The sequence below is a fragment of the Cuculus canorus genome, chromosome 2 (genome assembly GCF_017976375.1).
Source record: "Cuculus canorus isolate bCucCan1 chromosome 2, bCucCan1.pri, whole genome shotgun sequence".
NCBI lineage: Eukaryota > Metazoa > Chordata > Aves > Cuculiformes > Cuculidae > Cuculus > Cuculus canorus.
The window spans coordinates 1333488-1353875 of record NC_071402.1 but is presented as its reverse complement, the minus strand read 5'-3'; the positions used below and the strand labels follow the sequence as shown (position 1 = coordinate 1353875).

The 20388-nt window shown below is 56.0% G+C and overlaps 1 protein-coding gene across 1 annotated transcript; it reads right to left on the bottom strand.

Moving 5' to 3' along the window:
- Window positions 1-376: 376 nt before the first annotated feature.
- On the bottom strand, window positions 377-20197 carry FBXL6 (F-box and leucine rich repeat protein 6). Its single transcript, XM_054060616.1, has 11 exons — window positions 20152-20197; window positions 18085-19512; window positions 17806-18042; window positions 16419-16559; window positions 15000-15063; window positions 12106-12234; window positions 10664-10771; window positions 7495-7608; window positions 6279-6513; window positions 908-1139; window positions 377-814 (listed from the first exon to the last, which is right to left on the bottom strand). Exons 1-11 carry the CDS (start codon window positions 20166-20168, stop codon window positions 517-519), a joined length of 3003 nt encoding a protein of 1000 aa, XP_053916591.1. The 5' UTR covers window positions 20169-20197; the 3' UTR covers window positions 377-516.
- Between the last annotated feature and the right edge of the window lie 191 nt (window positions 20198-20388).

Here is a 20388-nt window from a genome sequence, read left to right as displayed (position 1 = left end):
GAGGTCCTCCACCTCAAAGTCCTCCATTTTGAGCTCATTTTACTCAATGTTCTCCATGTCAGAACCCCCAAAGTCCTCCATCTTGAGATCCTCCACCTCAAAGTTCTTCATTTTGAGGTTCTCCTCAATGTTCTCCATGTCAGAACCCTCAAAGTCAAAGTCCTCCATCTCTAAGTCCTCCATTTTGAGGTTCTCCATCTCAAAGTCCTCCATTTTGAGGTCCTCCACCTCAAAATCCTCCATTTTAAGGTCATTCCACTCAACCTTCTCCACGTCAGAAGCCCCAAAGTCAAAGTCCTCCATCTCAAAGTCCTTCATTTTGAGGTTCTCCTCAACGTTCTCCATGTGAGAACCCTCAAAGTCAAAGTCCTCCACCTCAAACTCCTCCATTTTGAGGTCCTCCACCTCAAAGTCCTCCATTTTGAGCTCATTCCACTCAACGTTCTCCATATCAGAACCCCCAAAGTCCTCCATTTTGAGGTCCTCCACCTCAAAGTCCTCCATTTTGAGCTCATTTTACTCAACGTTCTCCACATCAGAACCCTCAAAGCCAACGTTCTCCACCCCAAACTCCTCCATCTCAACGTCCTCCATCTCGAGCTCCTCCCCCTCCGTGTCCTCCACCTCCTCTTCCTCCTCTTCCTCCATCCCCTCCCCGGCGCCGCCGTCCTCCTCCTCTCCGCCGTCCTCCGCCATTTTCCGGAGGCAATTCCGGACGCCCCTTCTGCCGCGGTGGCTCCGTTTGGTGCCGCGCGGCAAACGGCGACAACCGCTGAGCTCGAGGGACACGAGATGGCGGCAGCGGCCGAGACGGCTGCGGGAACACCGTGAACTCCAGGAGGTCCTCCTCCAAACCCCCTTCTCCTTCCCACCTCCTCCTTCTTCCCGGTTTTTTTTCCCGCCTCACCGTAAAGCGCCGGCGGTGACTCCGGTGGCCGTTAGGGCCAAATGGCGAAGGGGCGATGGCGGCGCGAAGGCGTCGAAGGCGTCGCCGAAGAGGGACGGAGAGAGGCGGCGGCCGCTGAGGTCGAGAGAGCGAAGGGAGCGGCGCCACCGCCGCGACAGAGCCACCACCGCGTCGGCGTCGGAGCCCAACGGAGAGGAGAAAGGGGGTAAAGCCACGGAGAGGCGACGGAGAGCTGCGGGGGGGGGGAGGGGGGAGGGGAGGAGGGGGTGAGGGAGGGGGTGGAATGGGGTGGGAGGGGGTGGAGTGCGAAGAGATGCGATGAAATGCAATGAAATGCAATGAAAGGCGATGAAAAATTCAATGAAACTCAATGAAACTCAACAAAATGCAACAAAAAACTCAATGGAACTCAATGAAATGCAACAAAAACTCAACAAAACTCAATGAAACTCAATGAAAGTCAATGAAATGCAACATAAAACTCAACAAAACTCAATGAAATGCACCAAAACGCAATGAAAAGCAACAAAAAGCTCAACAAAACTCAACAAAACTCAATGAAAATCAATGAAACTCAACAAAATGCAACATAAAACTCAACAAAACTCAATGAAATGCACCAAAACGCAATGAAAAGCAACAAAAAGCTCAACAAAACTCAACGAAAATCAACAAAATGCAACAAAAAACTCAATAAAAGTCAATGGAACTCAATGAAATGCAACAAAAAACTCCACAAAACTCAATGAAATGCAACAAAATGCAATGAAAAGCAACAAAAAGCTCAATGAAACTCAATGAAACTCAACAAAACTCAACAAAACTCAATGAAATGCAACAAAAAACTCAATAAAACTCAATGAAACTCAATGAAATGCAACAAAATGCAATGAAAAGCAACAAAAAGCTCAACAAAACTCAACAAAACTCAATGAAACTCAACAAAATGCAACAAAAGACTCAATGAAACTCAATGAAATCCAACAAAATGCAACGAAAAGCTCAACAAAACTCAACAAAACTCAACAAAATGCAACAAAAAACTCAATAAGAGTCAATGAAACTCAATGAAATGCAACAAAAAACTCCACAAAACTCAATGAAACTCAATGAAATGCAACAAAATGCAATGAAACACAACAAAAAACTCAACGAAACTCAATAAAACTCAATGAAAATCAACAAAATGCAACAAAGAGCTCAACAAAATGCAATGAAATGCAACAAAATGCAATGAAACACAACAAAAAACTCAACAAAACTCAACGAAACTCAATGAAACTCAACAAAATGCAACACAAAACTCAACAAAAGTCAATGAAACTCAATGAAATGCAACAAAAAACTCAACAAAACTGAACGTAACTCAATGAAACTCAACAAAATGCAACAAAAAGCTCAACAAAACTCAATGAAATCCAACAAAATGCAATGAAATGCAACAAAAACTCAACAAAAGTCAATGAAACTCCATGAAACTCAACAAAATACAACAAAATGCAACAAAAAGCTCAATAAAACTCAACATAACTCAATGAAACTCAACAAAACTCAACGAAATGCAACACAAAACTCAACAAAAGTCAATGAAACTCAATGAAACTCAACAAAATGCAACAAAAGACTCAATGAAACTCAATGAAATCCAACAAAATGCAACGAAAAGCAACAAAAAACTCAACAAAACTCAATGAAACTCAATGAAATGCAACAAAAAGCTCAACAAAACTCAATATAACTCAATGAAACTCAATGAAAGTCAATGAAACTCAATAAAATGCAACAAAAAGCTCAACAAAACTCAATGAAATCCAACAAAATGCAACAAAAAACTCAATGATACTCAATGAAATGCAACAAATTGCAACAAAAAGCAACAAAAAACTCAACAAAACTCAAGGAAATGCAATGAAATGCAGCGAAATGCAACAAAAAACTCAATGAAGCTCAATGAAACTCAACAAAATGCAACATAAAACTCAACAAAACTCAATGTAATGCAACAAAATGCAACGAAATGCAACAAAAAACTCAACAAAACTCAACAAAACTCAATGAAATGCAATGAAATGCAGCAAAATGCAACAAAGCTCAACAAAACTCAACATAACTCAATGAAACTCAACGAAACTCAACGAAATGCAACACAAAACTCAACAAAAGTCAATGAAACTCAATGAAATGCAACAAAAAATCAACAAAACTCAACATAACTCAACAAAACTCAATGAAATGCAACACAAAACTCAATGAAACTCAATGAAATGCAACAAAAAACTCAACAAAACCCAATAAAACTCAATGAAACTCAACAAAATGCAACAAAAAACTCAATGAAATCCAACAAAATGCAACGAAAAGCAACAAAAAACTCAACAAAACTCAATGAAACGCAATGAAATGCAACAAAAAGCTCAACAAAACTCAACATAACTCAATGAAACTCAACAAAATACAACAAAAAACTCAACAAAACTCAAAGAAACTCAATGAAATGCAACAAAAACTCAACAAAAATCAATGAAACTCAACAAAATGCAACAAAAACCTCAATAAAACTCAACAAAACTCAACGAAATGCAACAAAACCTCAACAAAACTCAATGAAATGCAACATAAAACTCAACAAAACCCAATAAAACTCAATGAAACTCAAAAAAATGCAACAAAAAACTCAATGAAATCCAACAAAATGCAACGAAAAGCAACAAAAAACTCAACAAAACTCAATGAAACTCAATGAAATGCAACAAAAAGCTGAACAAAACTCAACAAAACTCAATGAAATGCAACAAAATGCAATAAAAAGCAACAAAACACTCAACGAAACTCAATAAAACTCAATGAAACTCAACAAAATGCAACAAAAAACTCAATGAAACTCAATGAAATGCAACAAAATGCAACAAAAGCAACAAAAAACTCAACAAAACTCAAGGAAATGCAATGAAATGCAGCGAAATGCAACAAAAAACTCAATGGAACTCAATGAAACTCAACAAAACTCAATGAAACTCAACAAAATGCAACATAAAACTCAACAAAACTCAATGTAATGCAACAAAATGCAATGAAATGCAACAAAAAACTCAACAAAACTCAACAAAACTCAAGGAAATGCAATGAAATGCAGCGAAATGCAACAAAGCTCAACAAAACTCAATGAAACTCAACAAAACTCAACAAAATGCAACAAAAACTCAATAAAACTCAACATAACTCAATGAAACACAACAAAACTCAACAAAATGCAACACAAAACTCAACAAAAGTCAATGAAACTCGATGAAATGCAACAAAAAACTCCACAAAACTGAACATAACTCAATGAAACTCAACAAAATGCAACAAAAAACTCCACAAAACTCAACGAAACTCAATGAAATGCAACAAAATGCAATAAAAAGGAACAAAACACTCAACAAAACTCAATAAAACTCAATGAAACTCAACGAAATGCAACAAAAAGCTCAACAAAACTCAATGAAACTCAATGAAATCCAACAAAATGCAATGAAATGCAACAAAAAACCAAACAAAACTGAATGAAACTCAATGAAATGCAACAAAAAGCTCAACAAAACTCAATGAAACTCAACGAAACTCAACAAAATGCAACAAAAACTCAACAAAAGTCAATGAAACCCAACAAAATGCAATGAAAAGCAACAAAAAGCTCAACAAAACTCAAGGAAATGCAATGAAATGCAGCGAAATGCAACAAAAACTCAATGGAACTCAACAAAACTCAACAAAACTCAATGAAATGCAACATAAAACTCAACAAAACTCAACGAAACTCAATGAAACCCAAAGAAATGCAATGAAAGACAACGAAGTGCAATGAAACTCAATGAAACTCCACCCAACTCAATCCCATCTCCATCTCCACCTCCATCTCAACCCAACCCAACTCAACCCAATCCCATCTCCATCTCCACCATCTCCACCTCCACCATCTCCATCTCCTCCATCTCAACCCAACTCAACCAACACAACTCAACCCAACTCAACTCAATCCCATCTCCACCTCCATCCCCACCTCCATCCCCACCTCCACCTCCATTTCCACCTCCACCTCCATCTCCATCTCCACCTCCACCTCCACCTCCACCTCCATCTCCATCTCCACCTCCACCTCCATCTCAACCCAACCCAACCCAACCCAACTCAACCAACTCAACCCAACTCAACTCAATCCCATCTCCACCTCCATCTCCATCTCCACCTCCATCATCTCCATCATCTCCATCTCAACCCAACTCAACCCCATCTCCACCTCCATCTCCATCTCAACCCAACTCAACCAACGCAACTCAATCCCATCTCCATCTCCACCTCCACCTCCATCATCTCCATCTCAACCCAACTCAACTCAATCCCATCTCCATCTCCATCACCTCCACCTCCACCCAATTCAACTCAACTCAACTCAACTCAACTCAATCCCATCTCCACCTCCATCTCCACCTCCACCTCCATCTCCATCTCAACCCAACTCAACTCAACCCCATCTCCATCTCCATCATCTCCACTTCCACCCAATTCAACTCAACTCAACTCAATCCCATCTCCACCTCCGTCTCCACCTCCACCTCCACCTCCATCTCCATCTCCACCTCCATCTCCACCTCTATCATCTCCATCATCTGCAACTCAACCCAACTCAACCCAATCCCATCTCCATCTCCATCTCCACCTCCATCTCCACCTCTATCATCTCCATCATCTGCAACTCAACCCAACTCAACCCAATCCCATCTCCATCTCCATCTCCACCTCCATCTCCACCTCTATCATCTCCATCATCTGCAACTCAACCCAACTCAACCCAATCCCATCTCCATCTCCATCTCCACCTCCATCTCCACCTCTATCATCTCCATCATCTGCAACTCAACCCAACTCAACCCAATCCCATCTCCATCTCCATCTCCACCTCCATCTCAACCCAACCCAACCCAACTCAACTCAACCCACCTCAACTCAATCCCATCTCCATCTCCATCATCTCCACCTCCACCCAATTCAACTCAATCCCATCTCCACCTCCACCTCCACCCAACCCAACTCAACCCAACCCAACTCAATCCCATCTCCATCTCCACCTCCACCTCCATCTCCACCTCCTCAATCCCATCTCCATCTTCACCTCCATCTCCACCTCCACCTCCACCTCCATCTCCACCTCCACCTCCACCTCCACCTCCATCTCCACCTCCACCTCCATCTCCATCTCCATCTCCACCTCCACCTCCATCTCCATCTCCACCTCCATCTCCACCTCCACCATCTCCACCTCCATCATCTCCACCTCCACCTCCACCTCCACCCAACCCAACCCCCCCTCCCTCGCCCCCCCCGTCCCCACCTGCGCAGGGGAGGGCGAGGACGGCGCTGAGGGGGACGCGGGGGCAGTGGCTGAGGTCGAGGGAGCGAAGGTCGGCGCTTCGGCCCAGGAGGCGCTCGAGCCCCGCCCCGTCCGGCCCCTCCCCCGCCCCCGCCAGGCTCAGCTCCCGCAGCGCCGGGAAACCGACGGGGAAGACATTGGGGGACGGACCGCGGCGACGTTGAGGCACCCACGGCACTCGCGGCAACCGCAGCACCTGGGGGGGCGGAAAAAAGGGGCGGACAGGGGGGTAATTGGTACGGGGGGGGCAAAAAATGGGGGGAAAGGGGGTAATTGGGACCGGGGGGGCAGAAAAAGGGGGCGGACAGGGGGGTAATTGGGACCGGGGGGGCAGAAAATGGGGGGGAAAGGGGGGTAATTGGGACCGGGGGGGCAGAAAATGGGGGGGACATGGGGGTAATTGGGACCGGGGGGGCAGAAAATGGGGGGGATATGGGGTAATTGGGACCGGGGGGGCAGAAAAAGGGGGCGGACAGGGGGGTAATTGGGACCGGGGGGGCAGAAAAAGGGGGCGGACAGGGGGGTAATTGGTACTGGGAGGGCAAAAAATGGGGGGAAAGGGGGGTAATTGGGACCGGGGGGGCAGAAAAGGGGGGGACAGGGGGTAATTGGGACCGGGGGGGGCAGAAAATGGGGGGGATATGGGGGTAATTGGGACCGGGGGGGCAGAAAATGGGGGGGACAGGGGGGTAATTGGGACCGGGGGGGCAGAAAAAAGGGGCGGACAGGGGGGTAATTGGGACCGGGGGGGCAGAAAATGGGGGGAAAAGGGGGGTAATTGGGACTGGGGGGGCAGAAAAGGGGGGGACAGGGGGGTAATTGGGACCGGGGGGGGCAGAAAAGGGGGGGATATGGGGTAATTGGGACCGGGGGGGCAGAAAATGGGGGGGATATGGGGGTAATTGGGACCGGGGGGGGCAGAAAATGGGGGGAAAAGGGGGGTAATTGGGACTGGGGGGGCAGAAAAGTGGGGGGACAGGGGGGTAAAAAGGGGGTGTTTGGGGGGGTAATTGCCCCCCCGGGGGGTAAAAAGGGGGTGTTTGGGGGTAAAAAGGGGGTGTTTGGGGGGTATTTGCCCCCAAAGGGGGTAAAAGGGGGGGTGTTTGGGGGTAAAAAGGGGGTGTTTGGGGGGGTAATTGCCCCCCAAGGGGGTAAAAAGGGGGTGTTTTTGGGGTACCTGAAGATGCGGCATCGCCTCCTGCAGTCGCTCGATGGGCAGCGAAAGGGGGGACCCCAAAACCCCCTCCGGAGGCTCCAATTCCAACAGGCGCAGCTCCCGGCAGACCCCCCCCTGAACCCCAAAACAATGCCTCAGACCCCAAAATGCAATAACCCCCCCTGAACCCCCAAAATACCCCCCTGGAACCCCAAAATAACACCCCCTGAACCCCCAAAATACCCCCCTGGAACCCCAAAAGTACCTCCTCGGAACCCCAAAATACCCCCCTGGAACCCCAAAAACCAACCTGGGACCCCAAAAGTACCTCCTCGGAACCCCAAAATACCCCTCTGGAAGCCCAAAAACAGCCTCGAACCCCAAAATTTGACCCCCCTGAACCCCCAAAATATCCCCCTGGAACCCCCAAAATACCCCCCTGGAACCCCAAAATACCTCCTTGGAACCCCAAAATACACCTCTGGAACCCCCAAAACAGTCTCGAACCACAAAATATAACAGTGTCCAATGGAACCCCAAAATCTGACCCCCCTGAACCCCAAAATATCCCCCAGGACCCCAAAATACCCCCCTGGAACCCCAAATACTCCCCAGAACCCCAAAAATGCCCTCCTGGAACCCCCAAAATTACACCCCTGAACCCCAAAATGCCACTTTGGAACCCCCAAAACTGCCTCGAACCCCAAAACACAACAGTGCCCAATGGAACCCCAACATCTGACCCCCCTGAACCCCCAAAATACCCCCCTGGAACCCCAAAAATACCCCCCTGGAACCCAAAAGTACCTCCTTGGAACCCCAAAATACCCCTCTGGAAGCCCAAAAACAGCCTCGAACCCCAAAACACAACAGTGCCCAATGGAACCCCAAAATCAGACCCCCCCGAACCCCAAAATACTCCCATGGAACCCCAAAATACCCCCCTGGAACCCCCAAAATGCTCCCCTGAACCCCCCAAAATACCACCCTGGAATCCCAAAAACCAACCTGGGACCTCAGAATACTCCTCCTGAACCCCAAAAATGCCCTCCGGAACCCCAAAATGCCCCCCTGGAAGCCCAAAAACTGCCTCGAACCCCAAAACATAACAGTGCCCAATGGAACCCCAAAATCTGACCCCCTGAACCCCAAAATACCCCCCTGAACCCCAAAATACCCTCCTGGAACCCCAAAATACCTCCTCGGAACCCCAAAATACACCTCTGGAAGCTCAAAAACAGCCTCCTGAACCCCAAAATATAACAGTGCCCAATGGAACCCCAAAATCTGACCCCCCTGAACCCCAAAATATCCCCCTGGAACCCTAAAATACTCTCCTGGAACCCCCAAAATTACATCCCTGAACCCCAAAATGCCACCTTGGAACCCCAAAAACTGCCTCGAACCCCAAAACACAACAGTGCCCAATGGAACCCCAATATCTGATCCCCCTGAACCCCCAAAATACCCCCCTGGAACCCCCCAAATACCCCCCTGGAACCCTAAAATACCCCCCTGGAACCCTAAAATACCTCCTCGGAACCCCAAAATACACCTCTGGAACCCCCAAAACAGTCTCGAACCACAAAATATAACAGTGCCCAATGGAACCCCAAAATCTGACCCCCCTGAACCCCAAAATCCCCCCCTGGAACCCCCAAATACTCCCCAGAACCCCAAAAATGCCCTCCTGGAACCCCCAAAATTACACCCCTGAACCCCAAAATGCCACTTTGGAACCCCCAAAACTGCCTCGAACCCCAAAACACAACAGTGCCCAATGGAACCCCAAAATCTGACCCCCATGAGACCCCCCCAAATCCCCCATAGGACCCCCAAATCCCCCATGGGACCCCCAAAATGCCGCATGAGACCCCCCAAGTCCCCCATAGGACCCCCAAAATACCCCATGGCACCCCAAAATCCAACCTGGCACCCCAAAATGACCACGTGGTACCCCAAAATCCACCCTGACACCCTAAAATACTCCCCCTGCACCCCCAAATCCCCCATGGGACCCTCAAATTCCCCATGGGACCCCAAATCCCCCATGGGACCCCCAAAATACCCCATGGCACCCCAAAATCCAACCTGGCACCCCAAAATGACCCCATGGTACCCCAAAATCCACCCTGACACCCCAAAATCCACCCTGACACCCCAAAATACCCCCCTGCACCCCAAAATGCCCCATAGGACCCTCAAATCCCCCATGGGACCCCAAAAATGCCCCATGGGACCCCCAAGCCTCCCATGGAACCCCCAAACCCCACCCTATGAGGCACCAAAATACACCCTGGCACCCCAAAATGCCCTCCCTGCACCCCAAAATCCCATCTGGAGCCCTTCACACCCCCCTCCGGAACCCCAAAATCCCCCCCAGGGACTCCAACACCCCCCACCTTCCCCCATGGCCCCCCCAAATCCCTCCCATAGAACTTAAAGGGATTTGGGGGTTTGGGGGAGGTTGGTGTTTCAGGGAGGGATTTTGGGGTTCAGGGTGGGGTTTAGGGGGGTGTACAGGGGGGTTTTGGGGTTTGGAGGGGCTTTAGGGAGGTGTACAGGGGGGTTCAGGGGGTCGGTTTTGGGGGGCTCCCCACCAGAGCAGCTGGAAAGGGGGGTGTGTTGGTGTTTTAAAGGGGGGGATATTTGGGGTTTCGGGGGGGGGGGTGTGATTCTGGGGTGGATTTTGGGGTTCAGGATGGGGTTTAGGGAGGTGTACAGGGGGGTTTGGGGGTTCGGGGGGGCTTTAGGGGGGTGTACAGAGAGTTTGGGGGTTCAGGGGGTTCGGGGGGTCAGTTTTGGGGGGCCCCCCACTAGGCCCCCGGGAGGTATGTATAGCGTATAGTGTTTCAGGGACAGATTTGGGGGTTTGGGGGCGGTGATTCTGGGGTGGATTTTGGGGTTCAGGGTGGGGCTTAGGGGGGTGTACAGGGGGGTTTGGGGGTTCGGGGGGGCTTTAGGGGGGTGTACAGAAAGTTTGGGGGTTCAGGGGATCAGTTTTGGGGGGCTCCCCACGAGCGCAGCCGGGAGGTATATACAGTGTATGGTGTTTCAAGGAGACATTTGGGGGTTCGGGGGGGGAGGTGATTCTGGGGTGAATTTTGGGGTTCAGGGTGGGGTTTAGGGAGGTGTACAGGGGGGTTTTGGGGTTCGGGGGGATTTGGGGGGTCAGTTTTGGGGGTCTCACCGCCAGGGCGGTCAGCACGGGGCGAGGGGGGGTTCCGCAGCGCAGCCGCAGCTCCTGCAGTCGAGAGCCAATGGCCTCCAGGAACCCCAAAACCGCGGTGGGAGACACCTGGGGGGGGGGGGGGGGGGACACACCAGTAACACCAGTAACACCAGTAACAGCCCCCCACGGCCCCAACCTGGTGACCCCCCAGTGTTCCCAGTGCTCTCCAGTCTTCCCAGTGCCCCTCCATCCCTCCCAGTGCTCCCAGTACCCCTCCCAGTACCCCTCCCAGTCCCTCCCAGTGCTCCCAGTACCCCTCCCAGTGCTCCCAGTCCCTCTCCCAGTGCCCCTCCATCCCTCCCAGTCCCTCCCAGTGCTCCTCCATCCCCTCCCAGTGCTCCCAGTACTCCCAATACCCCTCCCAGTCCCTCCCAATGCTCCCAGTACTCCTCCCAGTACTCCCAGTCCCCCTCCCAGTGCCCCTCCACCCCTCCCAGTACTCCTCCCAGTGCTCCCAGTACCCCTCCCAGTGCTGCTCCATCCCTCCCAGTCCCTCCCAGTGCTCCCAGTACCCCTCCCAGTCCCTCCCAGTGCTCCCAGTACTCCTCCCAGTGCTCCCAGTCCCCCTCCCAGTGCCCCTCCACCCCTCCCAGTCCCTCCCAGTGCTCCCAGTCCCCCTCCCAGTGCCCCTCCATCCCTCCCAGTGCTCCCAGTACTCCCAGTCCCCCTCCCAGTGCCCCTCCACCCCTCCCAGTGCTCCCAGTGCCTCTCCATCCCTCCCAGTGCCTCCCAGTGCCCCTCCATCCCTCCCAGTCCCTTCCACTACTCCCAGTCCCCCTCCCAGTACCCCTCCCACTCCCCCTCCCAGTGCCCCTCCGTCCCTCTGTCCCTCCCAGTGCTCCCAGTCCCCCTCCCAATGCCTCCCAGTGCCCCTCCATCCCTCCCAGTCCCTCCCAGTGCTCCCAGTCCCCCTCCCAATGCCTCCCAGTGCCCCTCCGTCCCTCCCAGTCCCTCCCCATTCCTCCCAGTCCCTCCCAGTCCCCCTCCATCCCTCCCAGTACTCCTCCCAATGCATCCCAGTACCCCTCCCAGTGCTCCCAGTCCCTCCCAGTGCTCCCAGTCCCCCCCCAGTCCCTTCCAGTGCTCCCAGTACCCCCCAGTACCCCTCCAAATGCATCCCAGTGCCCCCCCATCCCTCCCAATCTCTCCCAGTCCTTCCCAGTGCTCCCAGTCCCCCTCCATCCCTCCCAATGCATCCCAGTACTCCTCCCAGTGCTCCCAGTCCCTCCCAGTGCTCCCAGTCCCCCCCCATTCCCTTCCAGTGCTCCCAGTACCCCTCCCAATGCCTCCCAGTGCCCCTCCATGCCCCCCAGTCCCTCCCAGTGCTCCCAGTCCCCCTCCCAGTCCCTCCCAGTGCTCCCAGTCCCCCTCCCAGTGCCTCCCAGTGCTCCCAGTCTGACCCGGCAGTGGGTGATGTGGAGGCTGCGGAGCTGTGGGCAGCGCAGGGGCAGACGGACGAAGGGCATCGCGGGGACCCCCCCACAGCCCCGGAGGCGCAGCGCCCGCAGAGAAACCCCCCCGGAAACCGCCTGCGCACCCCCAAAAACGGGGGGGGACGCCAAAAGGGGGGGAACCAAAATGAGAGAGGAGTTAGAAAGGGGGGAACCAAAATGGGGGGGACCAAAATGGGGGGAGGGAACCAAAATGAGGGAGGACCAAAATGAGGGGGAACCAAAATGGGGGGGGAACCAAAATGGGGGGGAACCAAAATGAGAGGGGAGTTAGAGGGGGTGGAACCAAAATGAGAGGGGAGTTAAAATGGGGGGGGACCAAAATGGGGGGGGACCAAAATGAGAGGGGAGTTAAAATGGGGGGGAACCAAAATGGGGGGGGGGACCAAAATGAGAGGGGAGTTAGAAAGGGGGAACCAAAATGGGGGGGGACCAAAATGAGAGGGGAGTTAGAAAGGGGGAACCAAAATGGGGGGGGACCAAAATGGGGGGGGGGGAACCAAAATGAGGGGGGAGTTAGAGAGGGGGGAACTAAAATGAGGGGGGAACCAAATAGAGGGGGAACCAAAATGAGAGCGGAGTTAGAGTGGGGGGAATAAAATGGGGGGAACCAAAGTGAGGGGGAGTTAGAAAGGGGGGGAACCAAAATAGGGGGGAACCAAAATGAGGAGGGAACCAAAATGAGGGAGGAACCAAAAATGAGGGGGAGTTAGAATGGGGGGGAACCAAAATGGGGGGGGGAACGAACATGGGGGGAACCAAAATGGGGGGGGGAACCAAAAATGAAGGGGGGAGTTTGAGTGGGGGGGAACCAAAATGAGAGGGGATTTGGGGGGGGACCAAAATGGGGGGGGAACCAAAAATGAGAGGGGCACTAGAGTGGGGGGAACAAAAATGGGGGGGAACCAAAATGGGGGGGAGTTAGAAGGGGGGGAACCAAAAAAGGGGGGGCACCATTAAGGGGGGAACCAAAAGGGAGGGAATAAAAATAGGAAGGGACCCAAAATGAGGGGACACCCAAAATTGAGGGGGGAAGCATTAAGAGGGGGAACCAAAACGGGGGGGGAATTAGAATAGAGGAGATCCAAAATGAGGGGGGGAACCAAAATTGGGGGGGAACCAAAAGGGAGGGAACTAGAATTGGGGGGGACCCAAAATAGAGGCGAACCAAAAAAGGGGGTATTGAAAACGGGGGGGTCATTAAAAGGGGGGGAACCAACAGAGAGGGAATTAGAGTTGGGGGGACCCAAAACGAGGAGGGACCCAGAATAGGGGGGGGAACCAAAAGGGAGGGAATTAGAATTGGGGGGGGACCCAAAATGAGGGGGGACCCAAAGTTGGGGGAACCCAAAGGGAGGGAATTAGAATAGGGGGGACCCAAAATAAGGGGGAACCCAAAATTGGAGGGGGGGGAACAAAAGAAGAGGGAATTAGAATGGGGGGACCCAAAACAGGAGGGGACCCAAAATAGGGGGTACCAAAAATGGGGGGATCGTTAAAGGGGGGGAACCAACAGGGAGAGAATTAGAATAGGGGGGACCCAAAAGAGGGGGGACCCAAAACCGGGGGGGACACATTAAGGGGGGGGAACCAAAACAGGGGGGAATTAGAATAGGGGGGACCCAAATAGGAGGGACCCAAAACGAGGGGGTCATTAAACAGGGGGGAACCAATAGAGAAGGAATTAGAAGAGGGGGACCCAAAACAGGGGGGACACATTAAGGGGGGGGAACCGAAACGGGGGGGGGGGGAATTAGAATAGAGAGGACCCAAAAATAGGGGGTACCAAAAACGGGGGAATTGTTAAAGGGGGGAACCAACAGAGAGGGAATTAGAATTGGGGGGACCCAAAAAGGGGGGACCCAAAATTGCAGGGGGAGCATTAAAGGGGGGGAAAGAAAAGGGAGGGAATAAGAATAGGGGGGACCCAAAATAGAGAGGAACCAACAGGGAGGGAAAGAGAATAGGGGGGACCCAAAACAGGAGGGGACACATTAAGGGGGGGAATCAGAATTGGGGGGACCCAAAATAGGGGGGAACCAAAATGAAGGAGAGGGGAACCCCAAAAAGAGGGGAACCAAAACAAAGGGGGAACCAAAATGGGGGCATGAAGGGAAGAGGGGGACCCAAAATAGGGGGGGACACAAATGGGGTCCCTCCATTGACCCCTCTGCCCCCCAAGTGTGGGGCAGAACCCCATTTACCCCTCTGCCCCCCAAGTGTGGGGCAGAACCCCATTAACCCCTCTGCCCCCCAAGTGTGGGGCAGAACCCCAACCACCCCTCTGCCCCCCAAGTGTGGGGCAGACCCCCATTTACCCCTCTGCCCCCCAAGTGTGGGGCAGCCCCATAACCACCCCTCTGTCCCCCAAGTGTGGGGCAGCCCCCCAACCACCCCCCTGCCCCCCAAGTGTGGGGCAGCCCAATAACCACCCTCTGCCCCCCAAGTGTGGGGCAGCCCCACATTAATCCCTCTGCCCCCCAAGTGTGGGGCAGCCCCCCAACCACTCCTCTGCCCCCCAAGTGTGGGGCAGCCCCACATTCACCCCTCTGCCCCCCAAGTGTGGGGCAGCCCCACATTTACCTCTGTGCCCCCCAAGTGTGGGGCGGCCCCATAACCACCCTCTGTCCCCCAAGTGTGGGGCAGCCCCCCAACCACCCCTCTGCCCCCCAAGTGTGGGGCAGCCCCATAACCACCCCTCTGCCCCCCAAGTGTGGGGCAGACCCATAACCACCCTCTGCCCCCCAAGTGTGGGGCAGCCCCCCAACCACCCCTCTGCCCCCCAAGTGTGGGGCAGCCCCATAACCACCCCTCTGCCCCCCAAGTGTGGGGCAGCCCCACACCTCGAGCGCGGGGCCCACGTCGGTCTTCCACCCATAGAGCTCAAAGTCCTTCAGCATCGGCAAACTGCAAAGTGTGGGGCAGAGATCTATGGGGCAGCCCCATAGCGAGAGAGAGGGATCTATGGGGCAGCCCCATAGCGAGTGAGAGGGATCTATGGGGCAGCCCCATAGCGAGAGAGAGGGGATCTATGGGGCAGCCCCATAGTGAGGCAGAGGGATCTATGGGGCAGCCCCATAGCGAGGCAGAGGGATCTATGGGGCAGCCCCATAGCGAGACAGAGGGATCTATGGGGCAGCCCCATAGCGAGGCAGTCAGAGGGATCTATGGGGCAGCCCCATAGCGAGAGAGAGGGATCTATGGGGCAGCCCCATAGCGAGAGAGAGGGATCTATGGGGCAGCCCCATAGCGACTCAGAGGGATCTATGGGGCAGCCCCATAGCGAGAGAGAGGGATCTATGGGGCAGCCCCATAGCGAGAGAGAGGGATCTATGGGGCAGCCCCATAGCGAGAGGGGATCTATGGGGCAGCCCCATAGCGACTCAGAGGGATCTATGGGGCAGCCCCATAGCGAGAGAGAGGGATCTATGGGGCAGCCCCATAGCGAGAGAGAGGGATCTATGGGGCAGCCCCATAGCGACTCAGAGGGATCTATGGGGCAGCCCCATAGCGAGGCAGAGGGATCTATGGGGCAGCCCCATAGCGAGAGAGAGGGATCTATGGGGCAGCCCCATAGCGAGAGAGAGGGATCTATGGGGCAGCCCCATAGCGAGAGGGGATCTATGGGGCAGCCCCATAGCGACTCAGAGGGATCTATGGGGCAGCCCCATAGCGAGAGAGAGCGATCTATGGGGCAGCCCCATAGCGAGAGAGAGCGATCTATGGGGCAGCCCCATAGCGAGAGAGAGCGATCTATGGGGCAGCCCCATAGTGAGAGAGAGGGATCTATGGGGCAGACCCATAGTGAGAGAGAGGAGATCTATGGGGCAGCCCCATAGCGAGGCAGAGGGATCTATGGGGCAGCCCCACAGCGAGGCAGAGGGATCTATGGGGCAGCCCCATAGCGAGGCAGAGGGATCTATGGGGCAGCCCCATAGCGAGAAACAGAGGGGATCTATGGGGCAGCCCCATAGCGACTCAGAGGGATCTATGGGGCAGCCCCATAGCGACTCAGAGGGATCTATGGGGCAGCCCCATAGCGAGGCAGTCAGAGGGATCTATGGGGCAGCCCCATAGCGAGGCAGAGGGATCTATGGGGCAGCCCCATAGCGAGGCAGTCAGAGGGATCTATGGGGCAGCCCCATAGCGAGGCAGAGGGATCTATGGGGCAGCCCCATAGCGAGGCAGTCAGAGGGATCTATGGGGCAGCCCCATAGCGAGGCAGAGGGATCTATGGGGCAGCCCCATAGCGCCCCCCCCACCTGCTCCGTTGCAGCCATTGGAGGTTCTTCCGCGTCCGTCTCGGTGTGGGGAGAGCCCCATTGCGACCCCCAAGTGACACTCTGCCCCATAGATGTGGGGCAGAAGCCACCGCGCGCCACAGCCGACAGACCCGGGCGGCTCTGGGGGGGGAAACAGCGACCCCCAAGTGTGGGGCAGAGCCTCAAACACCCTCTCTGCCCCCCAAGTGTGGGGCAGAACCCCATTCTCCCTCTGCCCCCCAAGTGTGGGGCAGATTCCCATTTCCCCCTCTGCCCCCTAAGTGTGGGGCAGACCCCCAAGTGTGGGGCAGATCCCCATTCCCCCTCTGCCCCCCAAGTGTGGGGCAGACCTACAAGTGTGGGGCAGCCCCTCATTCCCCCCCTGCCCCCCAAGTGTGGGGCAGATTCCCATTTCCCCCCTCTGCCCCACATTCCCCCTCTGCCCCCCAAGTGTGGGGCAGACCCACAAGTGTGGAGCAGATTCCCATTCCCCCCTCTGCCCCCCAAGTGTGGGGCAGCCCCATATCCCCCCTGTGCCCCCCAAGTGTGGGGCAGCCCCATAACCACACTCTGCCCCCCAAAGTGTGGGGCAGACCCACAAGTGTGGGGCAGATTCCCATTCACTCCTCTGCCCCCCAAGTGTGGGTCAGCCCCTCATTCCCCCTCTGCCCCCCAAGTGTGGGTCAGACCCCAATTCCCCCCCTCTGCCCCACATTCCCCCTCTGCCCCCCAAGTGTGGGACAGACTCCCATCCCCCCCTTTGCCCCACAAGTGTGGGGCAGCCCCATATCCATTCTGTGCCCCCCAAGTGTGGGGCAGCCCCCCATTCCCCCCCTGCCCCCCAAGTGTGGGGCAGCCCCCCATTCCCCCTCTGCCCCCCAAGTGTGGGACACACTCCCATTCCCCCCTCTGCCCCCCAAGTGTGGGGCAGACCCCCAAGTGTGGGGCAGATCCCCATTCCCCCTCTGCCCCCTAAGTATGGGGCAGACCCCCAAGTGTGGGGCAGATTCCTGTTTCCCCTCTGCCCCCCAAGTGTGGAGTAGACCCCCATTCCCCCTCTGCCCCACAAGTGTGGGGCAGACTCCCATTCCCCCCTCTGCCCCCCATCGTCCCTGTGCCCCCCAAGTGTGGGGCAGCCCCATAACCACCCCCTACCCCCCAAGTGTGGGGCAGATTCCCATTTTCCCCTCTGCCCCCTAAGTATGGGGCAGCCCCATATCCATTCTGTGCCCCCCAAGTGTGGGGCAGACCCCCATTCCCCCTCTGCCCCCCAAGTGTGGGGCAGACCCCCAAGTGTGGGGCAGACTCCCCTTTTCCCCCCCGTGCCCCCCAAGTGTGGGGCAGCCCCCTAACCGCTCTGTGCCCCCCAAGTGTGGGGCAGCCCCACCTGCAGAGGAAGGGCACGGCCCCCTCCTGCCCCACGGCTGCCCCGAAGATGCGGCCCAGCACCTCGGGGGGCACTCGGGCGCCCCAAAGGCTCCGCTGCCCCACGGCGGCCTCGGCCCCCACTGCCCCACAGCGACGGCGCTTCCGTGGGGCGGGGGGAGGGGGGGGGGAGCGCCTCTGACCCACAGCGGGGGATGAGGGGGGGCGATGCGCTATGGGGCGGCGAGGGGCGCGCCGGGGGGCACGGTGGGGGGCAGGATGTGGGGCAGGATGTGGGGCAGGATGTGGGTCTGGTTGTGGGGCAGGGGCTGGTTGTGGGGCACGGTGTGGGGCAGGGGTTGGTTGTGGGGTACGGTGTGGGGCAGGAGCTGGTTGTGGGGCAGGATGTGGGGCAGGGGCTGGTTGTGGGGCAGGATGTGGGTTTGGCTGTGGGGCAGGGGCTGGTTGTGGGGCACACCGTGGGGCAGGCTGTGGGTCTGGTTGTGGGGCAGGAGCTAGCTGTGGGGCAGGGGCTGGTTGTGGGTCACACCATGGGGCACGCTGTGGGGCAGGATGTGGGGCACGCTGTGGGTCTGGTTGTGGGGCAGGATGTGGATCTGGTTGTGGGGCAGGATGTGGGGCAGGCTGTGGGTCTGGTTGTGGGGCAGGAGCTCGTTGTGGGGCACGCTGTGGGGCAGGGGCTGGTTGTGGGTCACACCATGGGGCACGCTGTGGGGCAGGCTGTGGGGCAGGATGTGGGGCACGCTGTGGGTCTGGTTGTGGGGCAGGATGTGGGGCACGCCGTGGGTCTGGTTGTGGGGCAGGATGTGGATCTGGTTGTGGGGCAGGATGTGGGGCAGGCTGTGGGTCTGGTTGTGGGGCAGGGGCTCGTTGTGGGGCACGCTGTGGGGCAGGGGCTGGTTGTGGGGCAGGATGTGGGGCAGGTTGTGGGGCAGAGGCTGGTTGTGGGGCACGGTGTGGGGCAGGGGCTGGTTGTGGGGTGCACTGTGGGGCAGGGGCTGGTTGTGGGGCAGGATGTGGGGCATGCCATGGGTCTGGTTGTGGGGCGCGCTGTGGGACACAGGCTGGTTGTGGGGCAGGCTGTGGGGCAGGCTGTGGGTCTGGAAGTGGGGCACGCTGTGGGGCAGGTTGTAGGGCAGGAGTTGGTTGTGGGGTGCACTGTGGGTCACACCGTGGGGCGCACTGTGGGTGCAGTTGTGGGGCAGGATGTGGGTCTGGCTGTGGGGCACACCATGGGGCAGGCTGTGGGACCACTTGTGGGGCACGCTGTGGGTCTGGTTGTGGGGCAGGAGCTAGCTGTGGGGCACGCTGTGGGGCAGGGGCTGGTTGTGGGTCACACCGTGGGGCACGCTGTGGGGCAGGCTGTGGGTCTGGTTGTGGGGCAGGGGCTGGTTGTGGGGTGCGCTGTGGGTCACGGGCTGGTTGTGGGGCAGGATGTGGGGCAGGCTGTGGGTCTGGTTGTGGGGCAGGCTGTGGGTCACGTTGTGGGGCTGGTTGTGGGGCAGGCTGTGGGGCATGCCGTGGGGCAGGGGCTGGTTGTGGGGCGTGCTGTGGGGCAGAATGTGGGGCAGGCTGTGGGTCTGGCTGTGGGGCAGGAGCTAGCTGTGGGGCACGGTGTGGGGCACGCTGTGGGGCGCGGGCTGGTTGTGGGTCTGGCTGTGGGTCACGCCGTGGGTGCAGTTGTGGGGCAGAGCCCGCGGTGGGGGGACTGTGGGAGAGAGGGGAGGTTGGGGGGCACAGCCGGACCCACAGCGCTGCCCCATAAGTCAGACCCACACCACCCAGCCCCACATTCCCCTCAGCCCATCTCAGCCCCACATCCCACTCCGCCCCACATCCCCCCTCAGCCCCACATCTCAGTCCCACATCCGCCTCTGCCCCACATCCCCCTCAGCCCCACATCTCAGCCCCACATCCCCCTCAGCCCCACATCTCAGCCCCACATCCCCCTCCGCCCCACATCCCCCTCCGCCCCACATCTCAGCCCCACATCCCCCTCCGCCCCACATCCCCCTCCGCCCCACATCTCAGCCCCACATCCCCCTCCGCCCCACATCTCAGCCCCACATCCCCCTCTGCCCCACATCTCCCTCTGCCCCACATCTCAGTCCCACATCCCCCCTCTGCCCCACATCCCCCTCAGCCCCACATCTCCCTCAGCCCCACATCCCCCTCCGCCCCACATCTCAGCCCCACATCCCCCTCTGCCCCACATCTCAGTCCCACATCCCCCCTCTGCCCCACATCCCCCCTCTGCCCCACATCTCAGCCCCACATCCCCCTCTGCCCCACATCTCCCTCAGCCCCACATCTCCCTCTGCCCCACATCAGCTCTTCCCGCGCTCACCCTCTGCGCGCCGCCATCTTGGCCCCTCCCTTTCCCGCGGCCCCGCTGTTAGCCACGCCCACTCTGCCCTTATATGGCAACGGACCCAATGGCCGCGCAGAGGGCGAGGGGTCTCATCCAATGGGAGACGAAAGGGGGCGTGGCCAAGGGGGTAAGGACACCTAGCCCCACCCCTTCTGCCCTTTTATGGCATACAAACGGTGAGTGAAGGGGGCGTGGCCAACCGCGGGGGTGGGG